Below are 23,255 nucleotides of genomic sequence, written 5' to 3' on the forward strand. Positions count from 1 at the left end.
AACTCAGGAATAAAAAACTCACTCAAAACCACTCAACTACATGGAAACTGAACAACCTGCTCCTGAATGACTACTGGGTACATAACGAAATGAAGGCAGAAATAAAGATGTTCTTTGAAACCAATGAGAACAAAGACAAAACATACCAGGATCTCTGGAACACATTTAAAGCAGTGTGTAGAGGGAAATTTATAGCACTAAATGCCCACAAGAGAAAGCAGGAGAGATCTAAAATTGACACCCTAACATCACAATTAAAAGAACTAGAGAAGCAAGAGCAAACACATTCAAAAGCTAGCAGAAGGCGAGAAATAACTAAGATCAGAGCAGAACTGAAGGAGATACAGACACAAAAAAAACCTTCAAAAAATCAATGAATCCAGGAGCTGATTTTTTGAAAAGATCAACAAAATTGATAGACCGCTAGCAAGACTAATAAAGAAGAAAAGATAGAAGAATCAAGTAGACGTAATAAAAAAACATAAAGGGGATATCACCACTGATCGCACAGAAATACAAACTACCATCAGAGAATACTATAAACACCTCTATGCATATCCATTTCTTCTAGAAAATCTAAATTCCTGGATACATACACCCTGCCAAGACTAAACCAGGAAGAAGTTGAATCCCTGAATAGACCAATAACAAGCTCGGAAATTGAGGCAATAATTAAGAGCCTACCAACCAAAAAGAGTCCAGGACCACACAGATTCACAACCGAATTCTACCAAGGGCACAAGGAGGAGCTGGTACCATTCTTTCTGAATCTATTCAAATCAATAGAAAAGGGGGGAATCCTCCCTAACTCATTTTATGAGGCCAGCATCATCCTGATACCAAAGCCTGGCAGGAACAAAAAAAGAGAGTTTTAGACCAATATCCCTGATGAACATCGATGCAAAAATCCTTGATAAAATACTGGCAAACTGAATCCAGCAGCATATCAAAAAGCTTATCCACCAAGATCAAGTGGGCTTCATCCCTGGGATGCAAGGCTGGTTCAACATACGCAAATCAATAAACATAATCCATCGTATAAACAGAAACAAAGACAAAAACCACATGATTATCTCAATAGATGCAGAAAAGGCCTTCGACAAAATTCAACAGCCCTTCATCTTAAAAACTCTCAGTAAACTAGATATTGATGGGACGTATCTCAAAATAACAAGAGCTATTTATGACAAACCCACAGCCAATATTATACTGAATGGGCAAAAACCGGAAGCATTCCTTTTGAAAACTGGCACAAGACAGGGATGCCCTCTCTCACCACTCCTATTCAACAGTGTTGGAAGTTCTGGCCAGGGCAATCAGGCAGGAGAAAGAAATAAAGGGTATTCGATTAGGAAAAGAGGAAGTCAAATTGTCCCTGTTTGCAGATGACATGATTGTATATTTAGAAAACCCCATTGTCTCAGCCCAAAACCTCCTTAAGCTGATAAGCAACTTCAGCAAAGTCTGAGGATACAAAATCAATGTGCAAAAATCATAAGCATTCCTATACACCAATAACAGACAAACAGAGAGCCAAATCATGAGTGAACTCCCATTCACAATTGCTTCAAAGAGAATAAAATACCTTGGAATTCAACTTACAAGGGATGTGAAGGACCTCTTCAAGGAGAGCTACAAACCACTGCTCAATGAAATAAAAGAGGACACAAACAAATGGAAGAACATTCCATGCTCATGGATAGGAAGAATCAATATCGTGAAAATGGCCGTACTGCCCAAGGTAATTTATAGATTCAATGCCATCCCCATCAAGCTACCAATGACTGTCTTCACAGAATTGGAAAAAACAACTTTAAAGTTCATATGGAACCAAAAAAGAGCCTGCATTGCCAAGAGAATCCTAAACCAAAAGAACAAAGCTGGAGGCATCATGCTACCTGACTTCAAACTATACTACAAGGCTACAGTAACCAAAACAGCATGGTACTGGTACCAAAACCGAGATATAGACCAATGGAACAGAACAGAGCCCTCAGAAATAATACCACACATCTACAACCATCTGATCTTTGACAAACCTGACAAAAACAAGAAATGGGGAAAGGATTATTTAATAAATGGTGCTGGGAAAACTGGCTAACCACATGTAGAAAACTGAAACTGGATCCCCTCCTTATGCCTTGTACTAAAATTAATTCAAGACGGATTAAAGACTTAAATGTTAGACCTAAAACCATAAAAACCCTAGAAGAAAACTTAGGCAATAGCATTCAGGGCATAGGCATGGGCAAGGACTTTATGACTAAAACACCAAAAGCAATGGCAACAAAAGCCAAAATTGACAAATAGGATCTAATTAAACTAAAGAGCTTCTGCACAGCAAAAGAAACTATCATCAGAGTGAGCAGGCAACCTACAGAATGGGAGAAAATTTTTGCAATCTACCCATCTGACAAAGGGCTAATATCCAGAATCTACAAAGAACTTAAACAAATTTACAAGAAAAAATCAAACAACCCCATCAAAAAGTGGGCAAAGGATATGAACAGACACTTCTCAAAAGAAGACATTTATGCAGCCAACAGACACATGAAAAAATGCTTATCATCACTCGCCAACAGAGAAATGTAAATCAAAACCACAATGAGATACCATCTCATACCAGTTAGAATGGCAATCATTAAAAAGTCAGGAAACAACAGGTGCTGGAGAGGATGTGGAGAAACAGGAACACTTTTACACTGTTGGTGGGACTGTAAACTAGTTCAACCATTGTGGAAGGCAGTGTGGCGATTCCTCAAGAATCTAGAACTAGAAATACCATTTGACCCAGCCATCCTATTACTGGGTATATACCCAAAGGATTATAAATCATGCTGCTATAAAGACACATGCACACGTATGTTTATTGTGGCACTATTCACAATAGCAAAGACTTGGAACCAACCCAAATGTCTATCAATGATAGACTGGATTAAGAAAATGTGGCTCACAGGCCGGGCGCAGTGGCTCAAGCCTGTAATCCCAGCACTTTGGGAGGCCGAGACGGGCAGATCACGAGGTCAGGAGATCAAGACCATCCTGGCTAACACGGTGAAACCCCGTCTCTACTAAGAAATACAAAAAACTAGCCGGGCAAGGTGGCAGGCGCCTGTAGTCCCAGCTACTTGGGAGGCTGAGGCTGGAGAATGGCGTGAACCCGGGAGGCGGAGCTTGCAGTGAGCTGAGATCTGGCCACTGCACTCCAGCCTGGGCTACAGAGTGAGACTCCGTCTCAAAAAAAAAAAAAAGAAAATGTGGCTCATATACACCATGGAATACTATGCAGCCATAAAAAAGGATGAGTTCATGTCCTTTGTAGTGACATGGATGAAGCTGGAAACCATCATTCTGAGCAAACTATCACAAGGACAGAAAACCAAACACCGCATGTTCTCACTCATAGGTCGGAACTGAACAATGAGAACACTTGGACTAGGATGGGGAACGTCACACACTAGGGTCTGTCGTGGGGTGGGGGAATGGGGGAGGGATAGCATTAGGAGATATACCTAATGTAAATGATGAGTTAATGGGTGCAGCACACCAACATGGCACATGTATACATATGTAACAAACCTGCATGTTGTGCACATGTACCCTAGAACTTAAAGTATAATAATAAAAAAATTTTTTAAAAACGTATTTTGAGGGAGAAGTTTCATCCTACACAGGCACTTTTTGTATACCCATTATGTACACCTGTTATGTGCACCTATTTTGTGCAAGGAATAGACAACATTATGTACAAGGAATAGACAAGTTAGTTACACTGTCCCTAAAAACTTGTAATTTAATCTGTCAGTGGAGACAGCTTGTGATATCTGGGAGACTGTAACAGTGCTTAACTTGATCTAAACCAGGGCTTCTCATCCTTGGCACTCTTGACATTTTGGGTCAGATAATTCTTTGTCTTCAGGGGTTATCCCATGCATCATATGATATCTCTTGCCTCTACCAGATGTCAGTAACAACCCTCCCTCTTCCAGTTGTGACAATCAAAAGTGTCTCCAGACATTAGACATTGCCAGATGTGTGGGGCAGGGTGGAAATTGCCCATCATTGAGATGATCTGGTTTAAACAGAGTGCTGTGGCAATGTGGGGACTGGCAGGGCCAACTTGGTTTGTAAAGTTGAATGGGAGCCATTCTGGCTTCATGGAAGGTAAAGTATTTACCTGGGCCTTGGAGGAGAGTAGGCTTTCTTTTTTTTGCATAGTGGAGGCTGAGGGAAGGCCACCTGCATAGTGGGAACACTATGTACAAAGGCACAGAAAAAGCAGCAGAGAGGCCAGAATGTCCAGGGAATGACGAATAGCCTTTTACAGTATAGGATTTTCAGGTGTGCTAGTAGTTAAGGCTGGGAAGATAAGATTGAGCTAACTCATGAGCAGTATTGAGTGCTACCATAGGGGGACTGGCTTTTATTTCCATAGATAGTGGAAAACCACCAAAAGTTTTTGAGTAAGGCAGTCACATGGGCCTCAGTTTCATCATTTATAAAATAATTAAACGTGAGGGTCCTTCCCAGCTCTGAATTTTGTGATGATGTTAATTGTGTGGCTGTGATCTTATCTGTTTTTTGTAGTGAAATAATTTTTGTGTCAGTAGGAGAAAGAATATAGGTCACGGAACCTTGAGTGAGAAGTAATAAAGGGCTGAGTTAGACAAAGTAAGTGGAAACGAAAGGGAGGAAACAGATTTCAGGGGATAGTTTGGAGTGAAAAACCAATGTAATTGAGCGATTGATTGTGGTAGTGTGAGTAGGGTGGGAGGATGGCCAGCAGTGCTGAGGATCTATCCTAGATAACCCGAAGACTGAGGAACCCAGTCACTGAGAGAAGAGCCACAGGGGTAAAGGCAGGGGTGATATTAAGCAAACAGTATTGTCCTGAGAGATTTGGATGAGAGCGTCTATCTGGTCTTCTAGTTCAGAAGTTGTAAAACTAATGACTTCAATTTTTGGGTATGTTGAATTTAAGATACCCAAGGAACATATGTGTCAGAATATCCACAGGACTATTGGAAATGTGAGTTTAGCGGTCAGCAGAGAATTTCATGCTGGGGTTGGAAATGTGGGGGACTAACTAGGTTGTGATACTTTTTAGTCTATATTTGTCAGTATGTATTCAACAGGTAAAACGAAGGCATGGTTCTGATACTAAGAAATAGGTGACAAGTGGCACTGGGGCTTCAAGTCTTAAATGACTTCTGTGTATGTGCAGATTTAGAAAGCAACACTGTTATGGAAAGCAACACTGGTACAGAATGCATACTTGTAAGCAACAAATTAGATTTACATATAGCAGGTGGGCGTGGTGGCTCATGCCTGTAATTCCAGCACTTTGGGAAGCTGAGGCGGGTGAATCACCCAAGGTCAGGAGTTTAAGACCAGCCTGGCCAACATGGTGAAACCCTGTCTCTACTAAAAATACAAAAATTAGCTGGGCATGGTGGTGTGCACCTGTAATCCCAGCTACTCAGGAGGCTGAGGCAGGAGAATCGCTTGAACCTGGGAGGCAGAGGTTGCAGTGAGCCGAGATCATGCCACTGCACTCCAGCCTGGGTGACAGAGTGAGACCCTGTCTCAAAAAAAAAAAAAAGAAAAAAAAAATTACATATAGCAATATAATGGCTCTTCAAGATGAATCTTAGCACTTGGTAAAACTGAAAGAAACTATGAGACAATGCGGTAGCATTTAAAACTTTTTAAATAATCCTGAATGCCTAATATCTTTTTTTGTACAACTCACAAAGTTATATACATTCACAAGGTTGTGTAGCCACCACTATTGAATTCCAGAACATTTTCATCACCCTAAAAAGAAACCTTATATTCACTCCCTACTCATTTCCCATTAGCAGTCACTCCTCATTCTCTCCTCTCCCTACCCCTGACAACTATTCATCCCCTCTCTCTCCAGTGGATTTGCCTATTCCGGACATTTTGTATAAATGAAATCATACAATATATGGTGTTTTACGTCTGGCTTCTTTTATTTAGCAAAATGTTTTCAAGGTTCATCCATCTCGTGGTATGAGTGTTTCATTCCTTTTTGTGGCTGAATAACATTCCATCGTATGACCAACCATGCCGTATTTTGTTTATCCATTTATCAGCTGATGAACATTTCAGTGGTTTTCCCTTTTTTGCTATTATGCACAGTGCTGCTGTGAACATGTACACATTTTTCTATGTACACAGGTTTTGTTGTTGTTGTTGTTTTTTGTTTTTTGAGATGGGGTTTCGCTCTTGTCACTCAGGCTGGAGTGCCATGGCATGATCTCAGCTCACTGCAACCTCTGCCTCCCAGGTTCAAGAGATTCTCCTGCCTCAGCCTCCTGAGTAGCTGGGATTACAGGCACCTGCCACCATGCCTGGCTAATTTTTGTATTTTTAGTAGAGACGGGGTTTCACCATGTTGGCCAGGCTGGTCTCAAACTCCTGACCTCAAGTGATCCACCCTCCTCAGCCTCCCAAAATGTTGGGATTACAGGCGTGAGCCACCACGCCCATTCCAGTTTTTGGATCTCTTGGTATATACCTTGGAGTAAAATTGCAGGCACAATGGCATTTTCACAAATTAAAAATAAATACATTCAAAACAGGAAGAATTCTCATTTTATAACAATACATATATACAAAAATTATATATAACACATTAGAATGGTTGCCCATGGCAAAGAGTGGGAATGAGAGTAAGTATGAAGATAAAAGGGAAAAAATAAATAAAGCAAAAGAGAGGCTTTGCCATGACAATGTGGGATGAGCTGAGGAATATGATTAATTCAGCCTCTGCCCTTGAGGTTCAAGAAAAAAATATAGGACCTTTTCACTGGAGGTACAATAAAATTGAACTTTCCCAATCCCAAACCTGTCACAAGGAACCTTAGGGCTTCTTGGATAATTTTAGAAAAGGCCACAGAACCGGGCGCAGTGGCTCACACCTGTAATCCCAGCGCTTTGGGAAGCTGAGGAGGGCGGATCATGAGGTCAAGAGATCAAGACCATCCTGGCCAACATGGTGAAACCCATCTCGACTAAAAATACAAAAATTAGCTGGGCACGGTAGTACGTGCCTGTAGTCCCAGCTAGTCAGGAGGCTGAGGCAGGAGAATTACTTGAACCTGGGAGGCAGAGGTTGAAGTGAGTCGAGATTGAGGCACTGCACTCCAGCCTGGCAACACAGCAAGACTCTGTCTAAAAAAAAAAAAGAAAAAAGAAAAAAAGAAAAGAAAAAGAAAAGTCCACAGAATAGATCTTATGATGATCCACAGAATTCCTTAAATTTATTTTTATTAAAGGATTTTTTCCTAATTATTAAAAAAACACATTCCCATTGTGGGGAATTAGAAAATACAGAAAAATACATGTGAGAAAATGATATCTGTAGTAATTCTACCCCATATATAACTACAGATAGTGTTTTGGGTTTCTAATTTCTTATTTAGTTTTTAATTTAGTGTCTAATTTGTACCATTTGGTGCAGTCTTGTCATTTTGTGTCTTTGTTTAAAATAATGCTTTGCAGATGAAAGAATGCTTAAGATGTTTTAAAGAGTAGTTATAGCAATGGTGTATTAGCAATGTCACGGCTTTCTAGAAGGCAACCAAAACTGAAATTCCCTTTTTTCTCTTGGTATTGTATTACAGGAAGAAGCTGCGAAGATCCTGCTGGCTGAGTTCAACCTGGGCTGTGACGTGCAACACACTGAACACGTGTACAGGGTTTACGTCACAACTTTTCTGGGTTTCGGAGGCAACTTTGCCCGGCAGCGCTACGAAGACCTTGTTCTGAATGAAACTCTTAACAAAAACAGGTACATTTGACATGGGATCTGAGTTTCTGAAGTATAATGTCAGGCTGCAGATATTAGGGAGAAATACTCACATCCTCCTAAGGTAGATAAGTCCCTGCTTCCTCCTTTCTGACTACCCCTGCCAATGGGGTAGCATCTCTTAAAGACCTCTATTAGCAGTCCCACTCTGGGTGAGGGTACGTTCTGATCTTTGTTATTAGGACTAATAAAGTACAGTAGCTTATTGTGATCTCTTGCTGTTTCCCATATTCAGCCCTGACATCATGGGGAAAAGGGAGATGACTTAAATTGCCAATTATGTACAATATATAGTGTAGCTGCCAGCAGTTCCTTCTGCAGGGAAGTGTTTAAGACATGTTTGTTTTATTACAGTGCAGTTGCATCTTTAGTGGGAGTTCAGTTCTGTAGTATGTCTAAAAGATAAAAAGCAAGCGTAGTTAAAATTAACTTTTAAAATGGTCTCTCATCAAATTCAGAATAGTCAGTTTTTCCTTTAGCATTGAACAGATCACAGATTCTTCATTTGAGTACCAGATGAAGTAGTTAGACCATAATGTGGTGGGATTTCTTGTTTCTTTTTAAGTATGTACAATTATTTATTATTATACACATTGAAGGAAAGCATAAGAGAAAGCAGAGTTCTTTTCCATGATAAAATTTACACAAAATTTTGGAGTGAAAACCGGTATAACTGGGTGATTGATTGTGGTGGTATAGGTAGGGCAGGGAGGATGGTCAGCAGTGCTGAGGGTTTAGCCTAGGTAACCAGAAGGATGAGAAACCCAATCACTGAGAGAAGGACCACAGGTGAAAGGGCAGGGCTGATACTAAGCAAACAACACACTTACCTATATATACTTAACCATTTAGCTAGAAACACTAGCTTGAAGAGGTACTGGTATATCCCATTTGTAATAATTTATCCACAGCAATTATCTTATATTTGCAGCATGTTGAAGAAAATATTGTCCCATAAGGCTTTTTTGTTTTTGTAAGTCTTAGTCTCTAGGAGTTCAAGGTGCTTGGGTGAATCCTGGTGCCTTGGATGATTGACAAATGCATTAAAATCAAGTGGTGTGTTTGTGTTCTGAAAGTACTCCTAAATCTATACAAACATTGCTTGGGTTGAGGTGCTCAGATGTCTCCTGCTGGCACTATGATGTTTGAAGATCATTTGTTGTGAAAGTGTCACACCAGTTTTGGTTTTTCTTCTTCATTAGCTGCTGTGCTTCCTTTTCTATTTTCTTCTTTTGTTGTTCTACTGCTTTCTTTCTGTCTGCTGTTTTCTGCTGCCTCCAAACTACTTCTTGCCAGACTGCATCTTCTTCTTCCCATGCATTGGTATTTTCTTGCCAAGTAGCTAAGTCACCTACTTCAGGTGATTGATGAGTAAAAGGCATATCTTGCATAGCTGCCAGTCTACTAACCTGTTGCCTGAGATGGCAAAATGATCATTTTGTCTTCTCAATAACAATTTTCTGAGTTTTCCTTACAGTTGGTGTCACATCCTTAAAAGAGTCAGTTCCAGTTGTTGTAAAGTGTTCTGTTGTACTGCTTCATTCCATTCTTACCCTCAGTCTTTACACTTGTGGGTACATTCTCTTTCTAAGAAGTCTACTCTTCAACATCTGTCTGTTTAGGAACTGATGAATAATTAACTGCAATTGGCAAAGTTATTTGGACCCCAACTTAATTTCTGTCCTTGGACAGATCTTCATACACATCTTTTTGAGGAATGAGAATATGGTTGCTAGGCAAGTATAAACTCAAAATAACTGGAACTGTGTTACAGCCATGGTGGGAATCAAAGCTTTCCGCTCTTCTTCCCACTCAGAGGCTCCAGGCTCTGCAGGTGGCTTCCTGGAGCTGGTACTGTGCCTGTTCTGTTCCAGCACTGCTCATTCAGAGGCATGTGTTGGGTCCATCACCATTGCCAGCCATTGTAGATGGACCACTGCCATGGTCCGCTCTTTAGGAATCTCTCCCCACAGCCCTTCCCACCTCATCCCCTACCAGTTGTATTTTTAAACATTAGAACCACACTCCGCATGATAAGGTTCTTTGCACTTTTAAGAGGTGTGTGGGAATGAAGACCAGATAGAGAACAGCAGATTCACGTCTCCAGTTTCACTACACACTAGGAAATACATGTTGACTAAAACGTCGAACAGAATTGATCACCATATTCCTCTCACTTTTTGTTTGTTTGTTTGTTTTTGTCATTGTGGCAGATTGCTGGGTCAGAAGACAGGTCTGAGTCCTGACAATCCATTTCTGGATCCCTGCCTGCCGGTGGGACTCACAGATGTGGTGGAGAGGAACAGCCAAGTCTTGCATGTCCGAGGAAGAGGAGACTGGGTGTCTTGTGGGGCAATGCTGAGCCCCCTGCTGGCTCGCTCCAACACCAGCCAGGCCTCACTCAATGGCATCTATCAATCGCCAATTGACTTCAACAACAGCGAGTTCTACGGCTTCTCTGAGTTTTTTTACTGTACAGAGGATGTGTTGCGCATTGGTGGCCGCTATCATGGGCCAACATTTGCCAAGGCTGCTCAGGTAAATTATTAATGATAAACATGGCTTATGCTGGCAGCAGCCATTTATTGAATGTCTCACTCTGTGCCAGGTGCTGTGCAAAGGGCTTTGCATACAGAATCTCACTTGTTCTTTGCAGGAGCCCTTTGACCCTCATTTTACAGATGAGGAAGTGGACTCAGAGAACTTAAGGATCTAGCTATGCTGTACTGCCTTCTAATTAACTAAATTTAGTTTCCATGGATGTCATATCACCCAAATTATTACCCAGGTGTAAAATTTTTCTGTTGGCTAATGGCTTTTCTTCCAGCTTTCCAATAATCTTGTTTAATGTTTATGCCCAAGAAATTCACCTTCAGTATTTTTTCCCTTGCTAGCTATTCTCTGTTGTAATGTGCTTTTGGAGATGATATCACCCAGAGAGGCAAGTCTATCTTTCTTTTGGTTTGAGGTATTAAGAGGCTAGAGTGGTATGGGTTCCCTGGGAATATTAGATGTTGTAAAAAGCAATGATGATGGAAGTTTGTTTAGATTTAAAATAGAGAAGGAGTAAAAATTTGCTTTGAGCATATATAGGACTTAAGCATCGTATAAGCTTAAATCATTGGTTACCTGGACAGATAAAAGTTTAGCCAGCTTTCTATCATTTTCTGCTTAATTTAGGGCCATTTCTTTGAATTGTTGTGTATCTGTATGTTTTTCATCAGAGAAACTAATGGGAGAATCTGTCCTCATATTTTTTTTTTTTTTTTTTTTTTTGAGACGGAGTCTTGCTCTGTAGCCCAGGCTGGAGTGCAGTGGCAGGATCTCAGCTCACTGCAACCTCTGCCTTCTGGGTTCAAGTGATTCTCCTGCCTCAGCCTCCTGAATAGCTGGGATTACAGATGCCCACCACCATACCTGGCTAATTTTTTTATTTTTAATAGAGATGGGGTTTTGCCATGTTGGCCAGGCTGGTCTCGAAGCCCTGGCCTCAGGTGATCTGCCCACCTCGGCCTCCCAAAGTGCTGAAATTACAGGCGTGAGTCACCGCACCCAGCCTCTCCTCATATTTCCCTCCCTCCCTCCCTCCCTTCCTTCTTCCCTGCCTCCTTTCTTTCTTTCTTACAATTCTCTAGGGTTCTCTTAGTGTAAGGCTTCCAGCAAAATAGTATCTGCAGTATCTGTACCATTCTGTTCCCAAAAGACAGTCCTTAAGAAATATTGTGGGACACCTGGTTTGTATTTGCTCCTTTCTCTCCAGCCTCCAGGAAGACCTTCATGCTCCCTTTTTTTCTGGAGCCCAGAGCTCCCTAACCATCCATGGCCTGACTCTTTCTCTTATCTCAAAACTTCTTCAACTTCTATTCCCTTGCACACCAAAAGGCTCAAGTTATTGCTTGCCAACATTGCTAGTGGCTTAATATGTTATCTTTTCCAGGTAAAAGAGTGATTCTGTTCCCTTACCTTTTTAACTTTGACTCAAACGTTATCTTCCCAGAGCCACCTTCTGGGACTACTCTATCCAAAATGACAATGCTCCCCATATTACCTGTTGCCCTTTCCTGCTTTATTTTTCCCTGAGCATTTATGTTATCCAGCGTACTCTGTGTGTGTGTGTGTGTGTGCATGCGTGTGTGCGTGTGTGTGTTTATTGTCTGTCTCCTACCACTAGAATGTAAGCTTCCTGAGGACAGGAATTTTTGTCTGTTTTATTTACTGCATGATTCCCTGACATCTAGAACAGCACCTGGCACATAGGAGACATTTAGTAAATGTTAGTTCACTGAACAAACCAAAAGGAATGATTCTTTTGGTGAGAATTACAACACTGAGGGAGGCCAATGACAGGTTTCTAACCATCCTCTTCCATCTGCTCTCCCTGCTCATGTCAGTCCTATGTGGAGTAGAATGAAACTATCTTTGGCTTTTGACGTTGCTATTTGTTAGTCCTAACCTCATCCCCTCTGAAGCCTAAGAGGCTCAGAAACCACATCAGGCTGGCTTGGTGCTAGACATGGGATGATGGGAATAAACAGGGGTATGGTGCAGTGTTTAGTGAGTGAATATGCCGTTTCTGTTTTCCTTTGTCAGCTAGTAGCCCACAAGTAACTTTAGAAATGGAATAGCTGTGACTGTGGGGAAGGTAGAGAGTTTGCCTCCAGATTTATGTTGAACTATTTCTGTGGTTGATCCAGGATTACTGTGGCATGGCTTGGTCAGTACTAACTCAGAGATTCAAGAATGGCCTCTTTTCATCACATGCAGATGAGCATCGACTCAAGTAAGTCACTTCCCTTTCCTCCTTAGATGTGGCCTTAAAATCTAGATGGCAGATTGTAATGGAGAGAGAGTGAGCAATAATGCAGATTAGATTTCATGTTGAGGGAGCATTTGATTATTCCAGATTTGATTTTCCAAGGGATGGGGCCAAAATAGTGAGCCTATTATAGCAAAGCCTGAGGGAATCAGTGCCCACCAAACAGAGTTCTCATCAAGTGATTTGACATCAAAAGTGATTTTTTTTTTTTTGAGACAGGGTCTCACTTTGTCACCCAGGCTGGAGTACAGTGGCACAATCTTAGCTCACTGCAACCTCCACCTCCTGGGTTCCAGCGATTCTCCTGCCTCAGCCCCCCAAGTAGCTGGGACTATAGGCACGTGCCACCATGCCTGGCCAATTTTTGTATTTTTTGTAGAGATGGGGTTTCGCAGTGTTGCCAGGCTGGTCTTGAACTCCTGAGCTCAAGGGATCCGCCTGCCTCACTCTCTCAGAGTGCTAGAATTACAGGCATGAGCCACCGGGCCTGGCCAAAAGTGATGATTTTTTTTAAACTTTGTATTATAGATAATATCAAACATATAGAACAGCAGAGAGAATAGCAACATAAACCCTCATGTAACTATCACAGAGCTTCAGCAAATAACATTTTGCCAGTATGGTTCATTGGTCCTTTCATTTTTAAGTATTTTAGTTAAAAATTGTTTAACATTGCGGAGCATGGTTCATGCCTGTAATCCTAGCACTTTGGGAGGCTGAGGCGGGTGGATCACCTGAGGTCAGGAGTTCAAGACCAGCCTGGCCAACATGGCAAAACCCCATCTCCTCTAAAAATACAAAAATTAGCTGGGCATGGTGGCAGGTGCCTCTAATCGCAGCTACTTGGGAGGCTGAGGCAGGGAGAATTGCTTGAGCTCAGGAGGTGGAGGTTGTAGTGAGCCGAGATCATGCCACTGTACTCCAGCCTGGGCGACAGAGGGAGACTCTGTCTCAAAAAAAAAAAAATAGAATAAAAAAATAAAAATTGTTTAACATAAATAAAACTAGAAGAGTGTAATCAACTCCTGTGAACCTGTCACCCTGCTTTCCTACTAACAGTTATCAGCTCTTGGCCCTTCTTTGTTTTTATCTGTTTTCCCACCCACAATCCCCCTCTTACTACAACTGGGTTGTTTTGAAGCAAATCCCAAACATCATATAATTACATCTGTAGATATTTCAATATGCTCTCTGAAGATAGGGACTCTTAAAGAAAAAGAAGAACACAGCCACAGTATCATTACTGCCTTTGAGGTAAACACAAGATAAGCAGGCTGACTTAGAAATAACCCACTTAGAGGTGAGGAAGGTGAAACGGGAGGAGGTAGGTCTTTTAATAACTGGTGGGAATACACAGTGGCTTATTGCAAAGGAAAGTATTAGAATTCTTTTCTCTTTTTTTAAAATTTAATTATTTTTGTCACACAGATATCAGTGTTTTAAATCAGCTTGGATGTACCAAGTCTTACATGAAGGATTCCACTTTCCCTATGACTACCCAAACCTGCGGACAGCCCAGCTGGTGTATGACCGAGAGGTTCAGTGGACGCTGGGAGCCATTCTATATAAAACACGATTCTTACCACTCAGGTAAAGTAAGACTCACCAATCTGGTATCTTGAACTCAGAGGATATCAGTTGATGCCTCAGAATCAGTTTATTTATTTTAACCAGCTTAGAATAGGCCTTAAATGGCCTTCCTCGCTACCTCCTCACAAAAACAAACTCCTTTACTTCCACGTGAGCCACTATTACTACCAGGCATGCTCGAACAGAAAGAAGGTTGAGCATTACTGGTCTGGAGTCTGTTACTCAGCTTTGCTGTTTCAGAAATCCAGCTTTGTTTACCCACAACAAATCAGTCTTTAGGACTGAAGTCTTACTAATCACTTCCAAGATACTGACAAGCTAAAATGTCATTCTTGGGTTACCCTGGAAAACACATCTGACAAAAGAACAGGGGTGGGATGTCTAGAGCAATCTTTCATAACGTAGGAAGGCACTCCAGACATTGTGTCATTGACTTAGAAGGCTTTTTGATGGGTCAGAATTAGAATAAAGGATGTGAGATGTTTTTAGTGGGGCTACTTTCATCAAACTCTGGTAGCCTGATGCCTTACCTTTATGTACTGCAAGATATTTGGGACAATTTTTAGGTACTCTGTACCCTGGACTATTTCAGAGAAACTCAGATGAATTTTGTATCTTTGATGTCTATTCCTCTAAACTCAATACCTTCAGAAGCCAGGCAGGTGATAGAAGTGAGGGAAATGGGCTAGGTGGGGGTTGCCCACAACTGGAGCATGTACCCCGGTTAACGGGCTGGTTACTGTCACGCACAAGCACCGTCCCAGCATTTGCCAGTTCTCATCTGTCCAGAAAAGGCAGAAATCCATATTTTTTATGAAGTCTTTCAGTTTAGAGATTCACATTCTAGGAGAACACTGCAGGTCAAACCAGACAGAACTAGATGTGGGATCTGGACCGCTGAAGAGTGGCTTCTGTTCTAGCGAGGTAGACCATTGCACTTGGTTTTCATATTGCCTTATTTTTGTCATACGGTTGATCAGGTAACAGCTTTATCTAGATATATCCTAGATCCTAGGGAAAACATAGTCCCTTTATTTTTATTTTATTTTATTTTTTTTTGAGACAGGGTCTTGCTCTGTCACCCAGGCTGAGTGTGGTGGCAGTGCTGTGTTCATAGCTCATTGCAACCTTGAACTCCTGGGCTCAAGTGATTCTCCCGCCTCAGCCTTCTGAGGAACTGGGAGTACAGGTGCTCGCCACCATGCCCAGCTAATTTTTTAATTTTTCTTTTGCAGAGATGGGGTCTTGTTATGTTGACCAGGCTGGTTTTGAACTCCTGGCTTCAAGCAATTCTCCTGGCCTGCCCTCCCAAAGTACTTTGACTATAGGCATGTGCCACTGCACTTGGCTGCATAGCAACTTTTAAAAAAGGATTTAGACACACTCTGATTTCTTTATTGGATTCAGGGGATCCCCTATTCTCATTAGTACTGTATTTATAACCATATTTTAAGATTTATGTTACAGGTGACCAATCTAGCCTTTCTGTTCATTTTTTGGGCTTCAGTTTCAAAGGCCTTCCCATCTTGGCTTAGATTCTAGAGGGTGTAAGCCTGGAGGTCCCTTCTGGAGGCCATGGGAAGAAAGACACAGAAGGGCTCCTGGGGCAGGGGATGTTCTTCAGCTTTGCCTGCTCTGTGGACCTGGTGTCATAAAATGTTTATGTGGATGGAATAAACGTGATAACACTACTGGGCCTTTCAAATCAGAGTAAATGTCTCCCTCTGAAACTTAATTTTTTTCCACTTACAAATTCTTAATTCTTCCCTAGGGATCTTCGGCAGGAAGGTGTCCGACAAGCCCATGGTAGCTGGTTCCGTCTCTCCTTTGTATACAACCACTATCTCTTCTTTGCCTGTATCCTGGTGGTGCTACTGGCCATCGTCCTATACCTTCTGCGGCTACGGCGAATTCACCACCGACAAACACGAGCCTCAGCTCCATTGGACTTGCTGTGGCTTGAAGAGGTGGTGCCCATGATGGGAGTACAGGTGGGGCCGTGAAGCTGGACCAGGACTAGAGAAGCTTGAGCACCCCCGAGTTGCTGCTCATTGAATTCCTCCACTTTCTTATATGGCCTCAGATGCTGTGATGCCTGACCTTGTGGATATTTGCCCTTGGAATTTCTACTTCACTTTCTACCATAATTCCTTCTCAGTACCCAGGTCTTCTCTGAGAGAAGCTATAATTTAATCTGTGAGGAACTAAATGACAGGAGATTGGTGCTAATATGGGGGACCAAGCTTTGTCCAAGTGAAGCAGGCTTCGATTCCTTCTTCTGAGAGGTCTGGTGTGTTCCTGAAATCTCACCTTTTCTTCCCTTGCTAAAGCATGAAGTTTGGCATTGGGCACACTGGAAGCCTGGTTGAAATGAAACTTGTAGCATCTGATACAAAGGCAGAGACATTCTAGCAAGTGCAGCAGCCCCTTCTTTCTCTGTAACAGAGATATCATTTATGTGGAGATCCACAGCCTTTAATAGGGATCCAAGATCTTTGCAGTTCAACGGACCACATAGGAATTTCCAGGCACCAAAATGATATTAACTTCCTTGCTTACCTGACAAAGAAGCCATCATGGGTGTGATCCAAGATCCCCGTCATAGTGTTGTTGATGTTTTACATGATTTTAAAGGTTAGAACCCCTTCTAAATGAATGGTCTGTGGAAGATTTTAGTATCTTATCTGATGTCTGGTATGACAAGGATAGAAAATTTTTCCATTTTTATGTGCCTCACAGGCTGTTTGGGCATTAATTTTGCTTTTTGAGCCTTAAGTGTGTTAGCAGGATGGAGAAACTGATGGGGACTGGGAACCTGGATTTGTCTGATTTTAGGTCACTGTTCCCTAGGCCTGTTTTTGTGAGCCCTTAAACAGGAAGATACAAAGAGAGTTCTTTTATTCCACTGCTAAACTCAGTATGTAGTTTGGGGAATGTATTTGAGTTGTTTTTAAAGAAAAGGGGAAGAATCAGGAGAGTGGGCAAAGGCAATAAAATCAAAGTTCTTATTAATTATTTCTGAGAAATAGAAGTTTTCTCAATTTCTGACTCTTGGAATGTCTGAAAGGGAGCAAATTCTAAACTTCGCAATAGACCATCTGTTAATAAGCCATCTGGCAACTTTCAGAACCTCTGTTAAGAGACTGCTCAGTCACAAACAGCCCTTGCATTAATGAAGCAAGAGGAAAAGCCATTCACCCACTACCCTTCCAGAGTTTTGCTTCTCCTCCACATTTAGCCATTAAATTGCATGAGGATTTCTCTTCATCAGGGTCCATATGGAATCTTTGTTTTACCCTTTCCTACATGTAGCCTTGAATGTCCTGTCCACAAATATGCTCCCGGGGTGGAAGCATTTTCTTTTTTGTCACCTTTGATTTCTGGGATTAGATTAATAGGGGAAAAAGTCCCTGGCTTCCAAGAAAAAAAAGTAGAATTCTTCAAAAATAAATTTCATACTGGGAACAGAAAGGAATGAAATGCTCCATAAAACAGGGAAAAAGAAATTAAGATCATCCTAGAAATTAACTAAGATAAAAATAAGTATACTGACCCTTGGTTGGGATAAGAAGGTAACCAGTCTTGCATAGTTTTAAAATTAGATAAACATGGACTAAACATGCAAAGACTCTGTTCCTTTTTTTTTCCTTGGAGACAGGGCCTCACGCTGTCACCCAGGCTGGAGTGCAGTGGTGCAATATCATGGCTCGCTGCAGCCTCAACCTCCTGGGCTCAAGTAGTCCTCCCACCACAGACTCCTGAGTAGCTGGGACTACAGGTGTGCACCACCACACTCAGCTAATTTTTTATTTTTATTTTTTAGAGATGGAGCCTCACTGTGTTGTCCAGGCTGGTCTCAAACTCTTGGGCTCAAGCAATCCTCCTGCCTCGGCCTCCCAGAGTGCTGGGATTATAGGCATAAGCTCCTGCACCTGGCCTCTGTTTCCTTTGGAAATATCTTACCTTTCATTAGGGCTTCTTTCATAGCAATTTCCTTTGGTTTTTAAGATTTCTACATTGATTTGATTTTCTTTTATTATCTGTGCTCCATGAACTTTATGAACGCTGCTTAATAATGTCAAAATATGTTTTAGCTAGCCATTGCCTACTCAGGTAACATTTTCTTTTGCCCTAATCTTGGTTTCAATATACTATCTTTGGCTTTCTTGTGAGATCTAATCAGAAGCTACTTAACTGGCTAACAATGATCATACTCATGTACTAAAAATGAACTTGAAACAGGGAAGTAGTGACTGGTCCAATTTGAAAGCTCTTAGTATTCTTCATCCTGGCTGTAATAATAGCCATTATTTGTTAAACCTATGTTATGTACCAGACACTCTTAAGGATTTTATGTGTATTATTCAAACTGATATTACTCTGTTCTTTTTATAGTTGAGAATCTCAGGATACCTATATTTATCACTTTTTCAATATATATGTATTTCTTATTGTCTTGGAGTGTTTAATGTGTTATATATCCTGTTCATTACTTTAATATTATAGGATCTAGGCTTATCTTTATTACCATGAGCAAGGCTTCCAGGAGTTCCACAGTACTGAAGGAAAATTTTATCATATCCCTCAGGAGAACTGAATAGTTACTGTTGGTATTGGCTCCTTTGTTTCTTCTATTCTCCCAATTAATAGATTTTAAATGAAATCTCATTAGCTAGAAACAAAAGCCACTTATTCCTTGCTGAGTGCCAATTACTTAAATATATTGCTTCCTTATAATAAAATAATTTGCTTATAGGCGCAGAAATCTATCTTGCCATACCCTTTGGTTTTTAAAGATTTCTCTTCTATTTGCATTTCTGCACTTTGGTGGTTCTTCCATGAAGATAATTATGGTGTCATAAAATTCACATTCCACTGGTTCCTCTGAATCTTACCAACCACTCTTGTTTCAACAGAGACAATGAACCTGAACTGTTTTAGTATTCTTGTTATTACTGAGACAGGTCACAAATATCAAAATAGGAGTCAGTGGCTTGTAGTGATGCTTTTTAGTCTTGTGATAGCACAATCCATCACTTTCCCCAAAATTCTTGTCACAAGAACATAATGAAAATATGTAAAATACCCATTTATGTGGCATTTTATTCACTTAAGTTGCAGTTAACTCTAAACCAAATTATACCATTTTTTCTCTCTGTACTTTAGCTCCTTGAATTTCCTTAATCTGGGAAACTTTTGTTCCCACACAAAGGAACAAATTCAGGGGGTACAAGTGCAGGTTTGTTATATGAGTATGTTGAGTGATGCTGAGGTTTGGGGTACAGATCCCATCACCAGGTGGTGAGTATAGTACCTAACAGAGAGTTCTTCAACCCGTGCCCTCCTCTCTCCCTCCCTGCTCTATTAGTCCACAGTGTCTATTCTGGTCTGGGAAATTTTCATTACTTTCCACCAATCTTCTATTTATTCTCCAAATGTCTTTCAAAGTATCCTGCCCCACCCCCTCCTCATCCTAAGAGAGTCCTTTAACTTCAAGATCATGTCCGGTGATTGCTGAAAAATGTCTGCCATGCACTTGCTAATAGTCTTTTTCGACATTAACATTTATTATCACATCCATATTTAAATTTTTGAAATAATTTATACTTCTCACTGGTATCATCTAAACAGATGCTTCTCACAGTTTTATGTTCTGCTTTTTCTCAGGGATGAAAGACAAGTGAGTGGTATCACTTAAGGGAAAGACCAGTGGGCTTAACGAATAGCAGACCTGGATTCTAGTTCTGGCTTTGTCATTTACTAGCTCTGGTACCTCAGGCCAGTCACTTGCCATCTCTGGCTTGGTTCTCATCTATCAAACAAAGTGGCCAGACAAGATTAGAAACTAAAGGCAGAAGACAAGGTAGAAAAATCATGATTTTGGGAAGAGCGTTTTGTCCTTTGGTTTAGAAGACCAGGCTGCCCAAAAAAGCCTCCTATTTTATCCATAACCCCTGATGATAAGGTTGGTGGGAACGGAGTTTCTAATAGCAATCACAATAAATTTCAGAAGAATTTTAAAGCTGGGATTTTAAAGGTCTTCTGGTCAACCCCCTTGATTTATATGGGGGATGAAACTGAGGCCTAGAGCAGTTGTAATATGTGCAAAGTCATAGTGACTGGCCTTCTAGGCCCCGGGTTCCTGTGTAACACAGACACCCCAACTACTTTGTCAGCTATAATGAAATGCTCATTAACAGAATCTTTCTGCAAGTATAAACACAATTTATTCTTTATAAAACAGCTGGCCACCACTAACCATGCCCAATCTTTACGACTGCTTCTGACATTCATTTATGACTGCTTTGCTCACATTTAGGAATCAACTTTGAAAAAAATACTTTGTTAGAAATAGTGCCAAGTTTTCACTACATCTACTCTAGTTTCTGTATTTCTTTTTGTACTTTTAAATTTTATACATCTTTTTATAACAATTTTATACAATTTCCTTTACTACAACATCCAAGCAATTCATTAGATGACTATAGCCCAGATGAAGGTTAAATGCCTATTACATCTGCCTCATTAAAGAACTTCATTGTAATTCTTGGGCAGTTTCCAGACCCTGTTACAGAAATAGAGGGCTGTTTCTTTTTGTTGTCTTTGAAGTTTTCAAATTAATTCAAAACTAGTATCTAATTGTCCTTTTTGCTGTGGTATGTGGTGTAATGTTGATTGGGAATAAGAATTATGGTACAAATAGCAGATGTTTCAAATTCTCCCATATTAGTCTCTTAGGGACACTAGCGCCAGAGTCCAGCCCCTGGGGCAATAGACTCTGTCAAACTTGTGAGAATTTTGCAGGTGTTACAAAAAATATTGCTGTTAAAAACTACGACTCAAAACCAAAAGTTGTGATTAATAACAACAGGATTATTAGCAATAATATTTTGATTAATACTATAGAATAGCAAAGAGTGAATATACCTCAAATTGAAAACTTTTAGGTTGTGTTCTTGGCTCTCTCTCTTATAACCCTGGATCTAAGTTGGAAAGCTGTGGCACCCTGTTTGGGTGTCCCATCTACCCTGTTTTCTATTTCTGCAGATGGCTTGTTCAAACTTCATTTTAAGCCTGCTCTGTCTACTTTAATCTTACTTATATCCTAACAGACTTCTCTTGTGTTAGTACACATTTCTCTTTTGCTCTAATATTTCATGATTTTCCAGTTTGTCGGTACTGTTATGAGAGGGACAGGGAAGGAACAACACACCAGTTGACCATTTTGTTTCTCTGAAAATGTGAGCAATAAGGAGATCCTTTTATTAATAAAACTGAATCATTACTCATACTACAAGGGCTTTCACTTTTAAAATGTAATCTATCATTGCTTCCATTTTTATGAACACCAAAGTTGAAAAATTTTCTGAATCACAGGCTACGTATAGCCACATATGCATGACTTCAGGCTAGCATAAAGACATGTCTGCTCCTGAGCCTCTTCTTTTAAAGTAGGGCAGCCACTGTATACCCTCTGGTGGCCCACTCCTTCTCCACTCCAGGGCAGCCCTGGTACTTTCCTAAGCGGCCCCTCGTACAGAGCGCTTGCTGCCGGTGAAGACTGCCCCTTACTAGCTTCTGCAAGAAGGGATCCCAGACACACACTTTGGTTTCTAGTATTTCAGTTACTATGTTGTATTTGAAATTCTCATTCCACAGTTCCCCTTTAGTTGAAGTCCTGAAGTACATGCCGTGTCTCCCCCTTTATTTCTACCTTGATCAATGGCCTCTGTGGAGTGTAGTGAAAGACATCTTTTTATTATGATCCACAACTAGACACTGCACACTTCAAAAAACCAAAGGCTGCCTGTATTACATTGCTTTGGGGAGCTGTTAAGACTCTATGTTTTTCTACTGCTTCACATTAAACAATAATTTTGTTGAATTTTGAATTCTTAAAATTCTCACTGACAAACATTTTAAGTCAGTGTTGAGGAAAATGTGTGATGCATGTTAGAGAGGTAATGCATTCTCCCTTATGCAGGGACATGGGTATATGTGTTACATATGCTGATATATAACCCACCATTCATCCCAGGACCACAAGGGTAGCTGTAGATAAATTGGTTAGCCTAAAATCATGATCATCAGTGTTGATCTCTGCAACCAACATTGCTTTATGGAGTTGCTAATCATTACCCTTACTACAATAGAATTTGTCAGTCTAAGTTATAGACAAAAAATTCTAGGTTGATTGATTAAGAAAGCCATGTGTTTTAATTTCCTTTATGTTTTAAAAACAATGGACATCAGTGCAGAGAGACCTTTGAAAATATTAAGGGAGATCTAGTTAATCCTATAGGTACGTGATGACTGTTTTTTTGGAAAAAGATATTTGGGACATCAATCTGTAATTGTTAATTTTCCATTCATGCATTCACTAATTCAATATTTGATATGTGACTGGGAGTGCTGGGAATAACATAAACACAAAAAATAACTAAGATAATCATCATTCACCGGAAGCTCATAGGTGGCATAATACAGGTATATAGCTAAATGCAACCAGTTGTTTTTCCAAATGTATTCATCATCTGTAATAAAAGAAAAATGAAGTAAAACATCTGAAACCTTAACTTACGAGTTGCTACTTCCTTGGAGGGAACTGTAGAAGCATTAATATATGGTTCTTTGGGTTGGGTCATACTGCCCTCTGCTGACTCAGTTATTAACTAAGGAGAACCTGGGTTTGAGGATCAGGAGAGGATAGTATGGGAACTTGCCTCAGAAATACAGTTCCCTTTCTTTGAAGGATTCTATCCAGAAGACACCATATCCTACTAACATACTAAGGATCAACAGAGCAGATCAAATGATAAGGTAGGGTGGATATTAGAAGGGAATAGGAATAAGCTAGTAAGAACTTTCTAAGGTAACCAGGCTATTAGGACCTAAGCCGGTGGTCCCTAGACTTGTCTGCACATTTGAATCACCTGCGGAACTTTAAAAATATGCCTTTTGGCCGGGCGCGGTGGCTCAAGCCTGTAATCCCAGTACTTTGGGAGGCCGAGG

At 40.7% G+C, this 23,255-nt stretch overlaps 2 protein-coding genes across 5 annotated transcripts in view; one reads left to right on the forward strand and one right to left on the reverse strand.

The window, feature by feature from the left end:
• Positions 1-22,819, forward strand: part of ENTPD7 (ectonucleoside triphosphate diphosphohydrolase 7) — a 56,405-nt gene extending 33,586 nt beyond the window's left edge. For 2 of the 3 annotated variants that reach the window (XM_005566171.4, XM_065521256.1), the window contains 5 exons: positions 7,653-7,819; positions 10,051-10,375; positions 12,532-12,617; positions 14,082-14,243; positions 16,015-22,819. In XM_005566171.4, the coding sequence (XP_005566228.1) occupies positions 7,653-7,819; positions 10,051-10,375; positions 12,532-12,617; positions 14,082-14,243; positions 16,015-16,246 (972 nt within the window). In that variant the 3' untranslated portion in view covers positions 16,247-22,819. The remainder of the gene's footprint in view (positions 1-7,652; positions 7,820-10,050; positions 10,376-12,531; positions 12,618-14,081; positions 14,244-16,014) is intronic. The other variant, XM_045361354.3, reaches the window with a different exon arrangement.
• COX15 (cytochrome c oxidase assembly homolog COX15) overlaps positions 1-23,255 on the reverse strand; it is a 62,516-nt gene that overhangs the window by 17,051 nt on the left and 22,210 nt on the right. The window contains exon 9 of one of the 2 annotated variants that reach the window (XM_065521257.1): positions 7,813-8,232. The exons of the other annotated variant lie outside the window; for it this stretch is intronic. Coding sequence (XP_065377329.1) covers positions 8,167-8,232 — 66 coding nt within the window. The 3' untranslated portion in view covers positions 7,813-8,166. Of the gene's footprint in view, positions 1-7,812; positions 8,233-23,255 lie in introns of those variants that run through there. 2 annotated transcript variants of the gene reach the window in all.

The sequence above is a fragment of the Macaca fascicularis genome, chromosome 9 (assembly GCF_037993035.2).
Source record: "Macaca fascicularis isolate 582-1 chromosome 9, T2T-MFA8v1.1".
In the NCBI taxonomy this organism is placed as follows: Eukaryota; Metazoa; Chordata; class Mammalia; order Primates; family Cercopithecidae; genus Macaca; species Macaca fascicularis.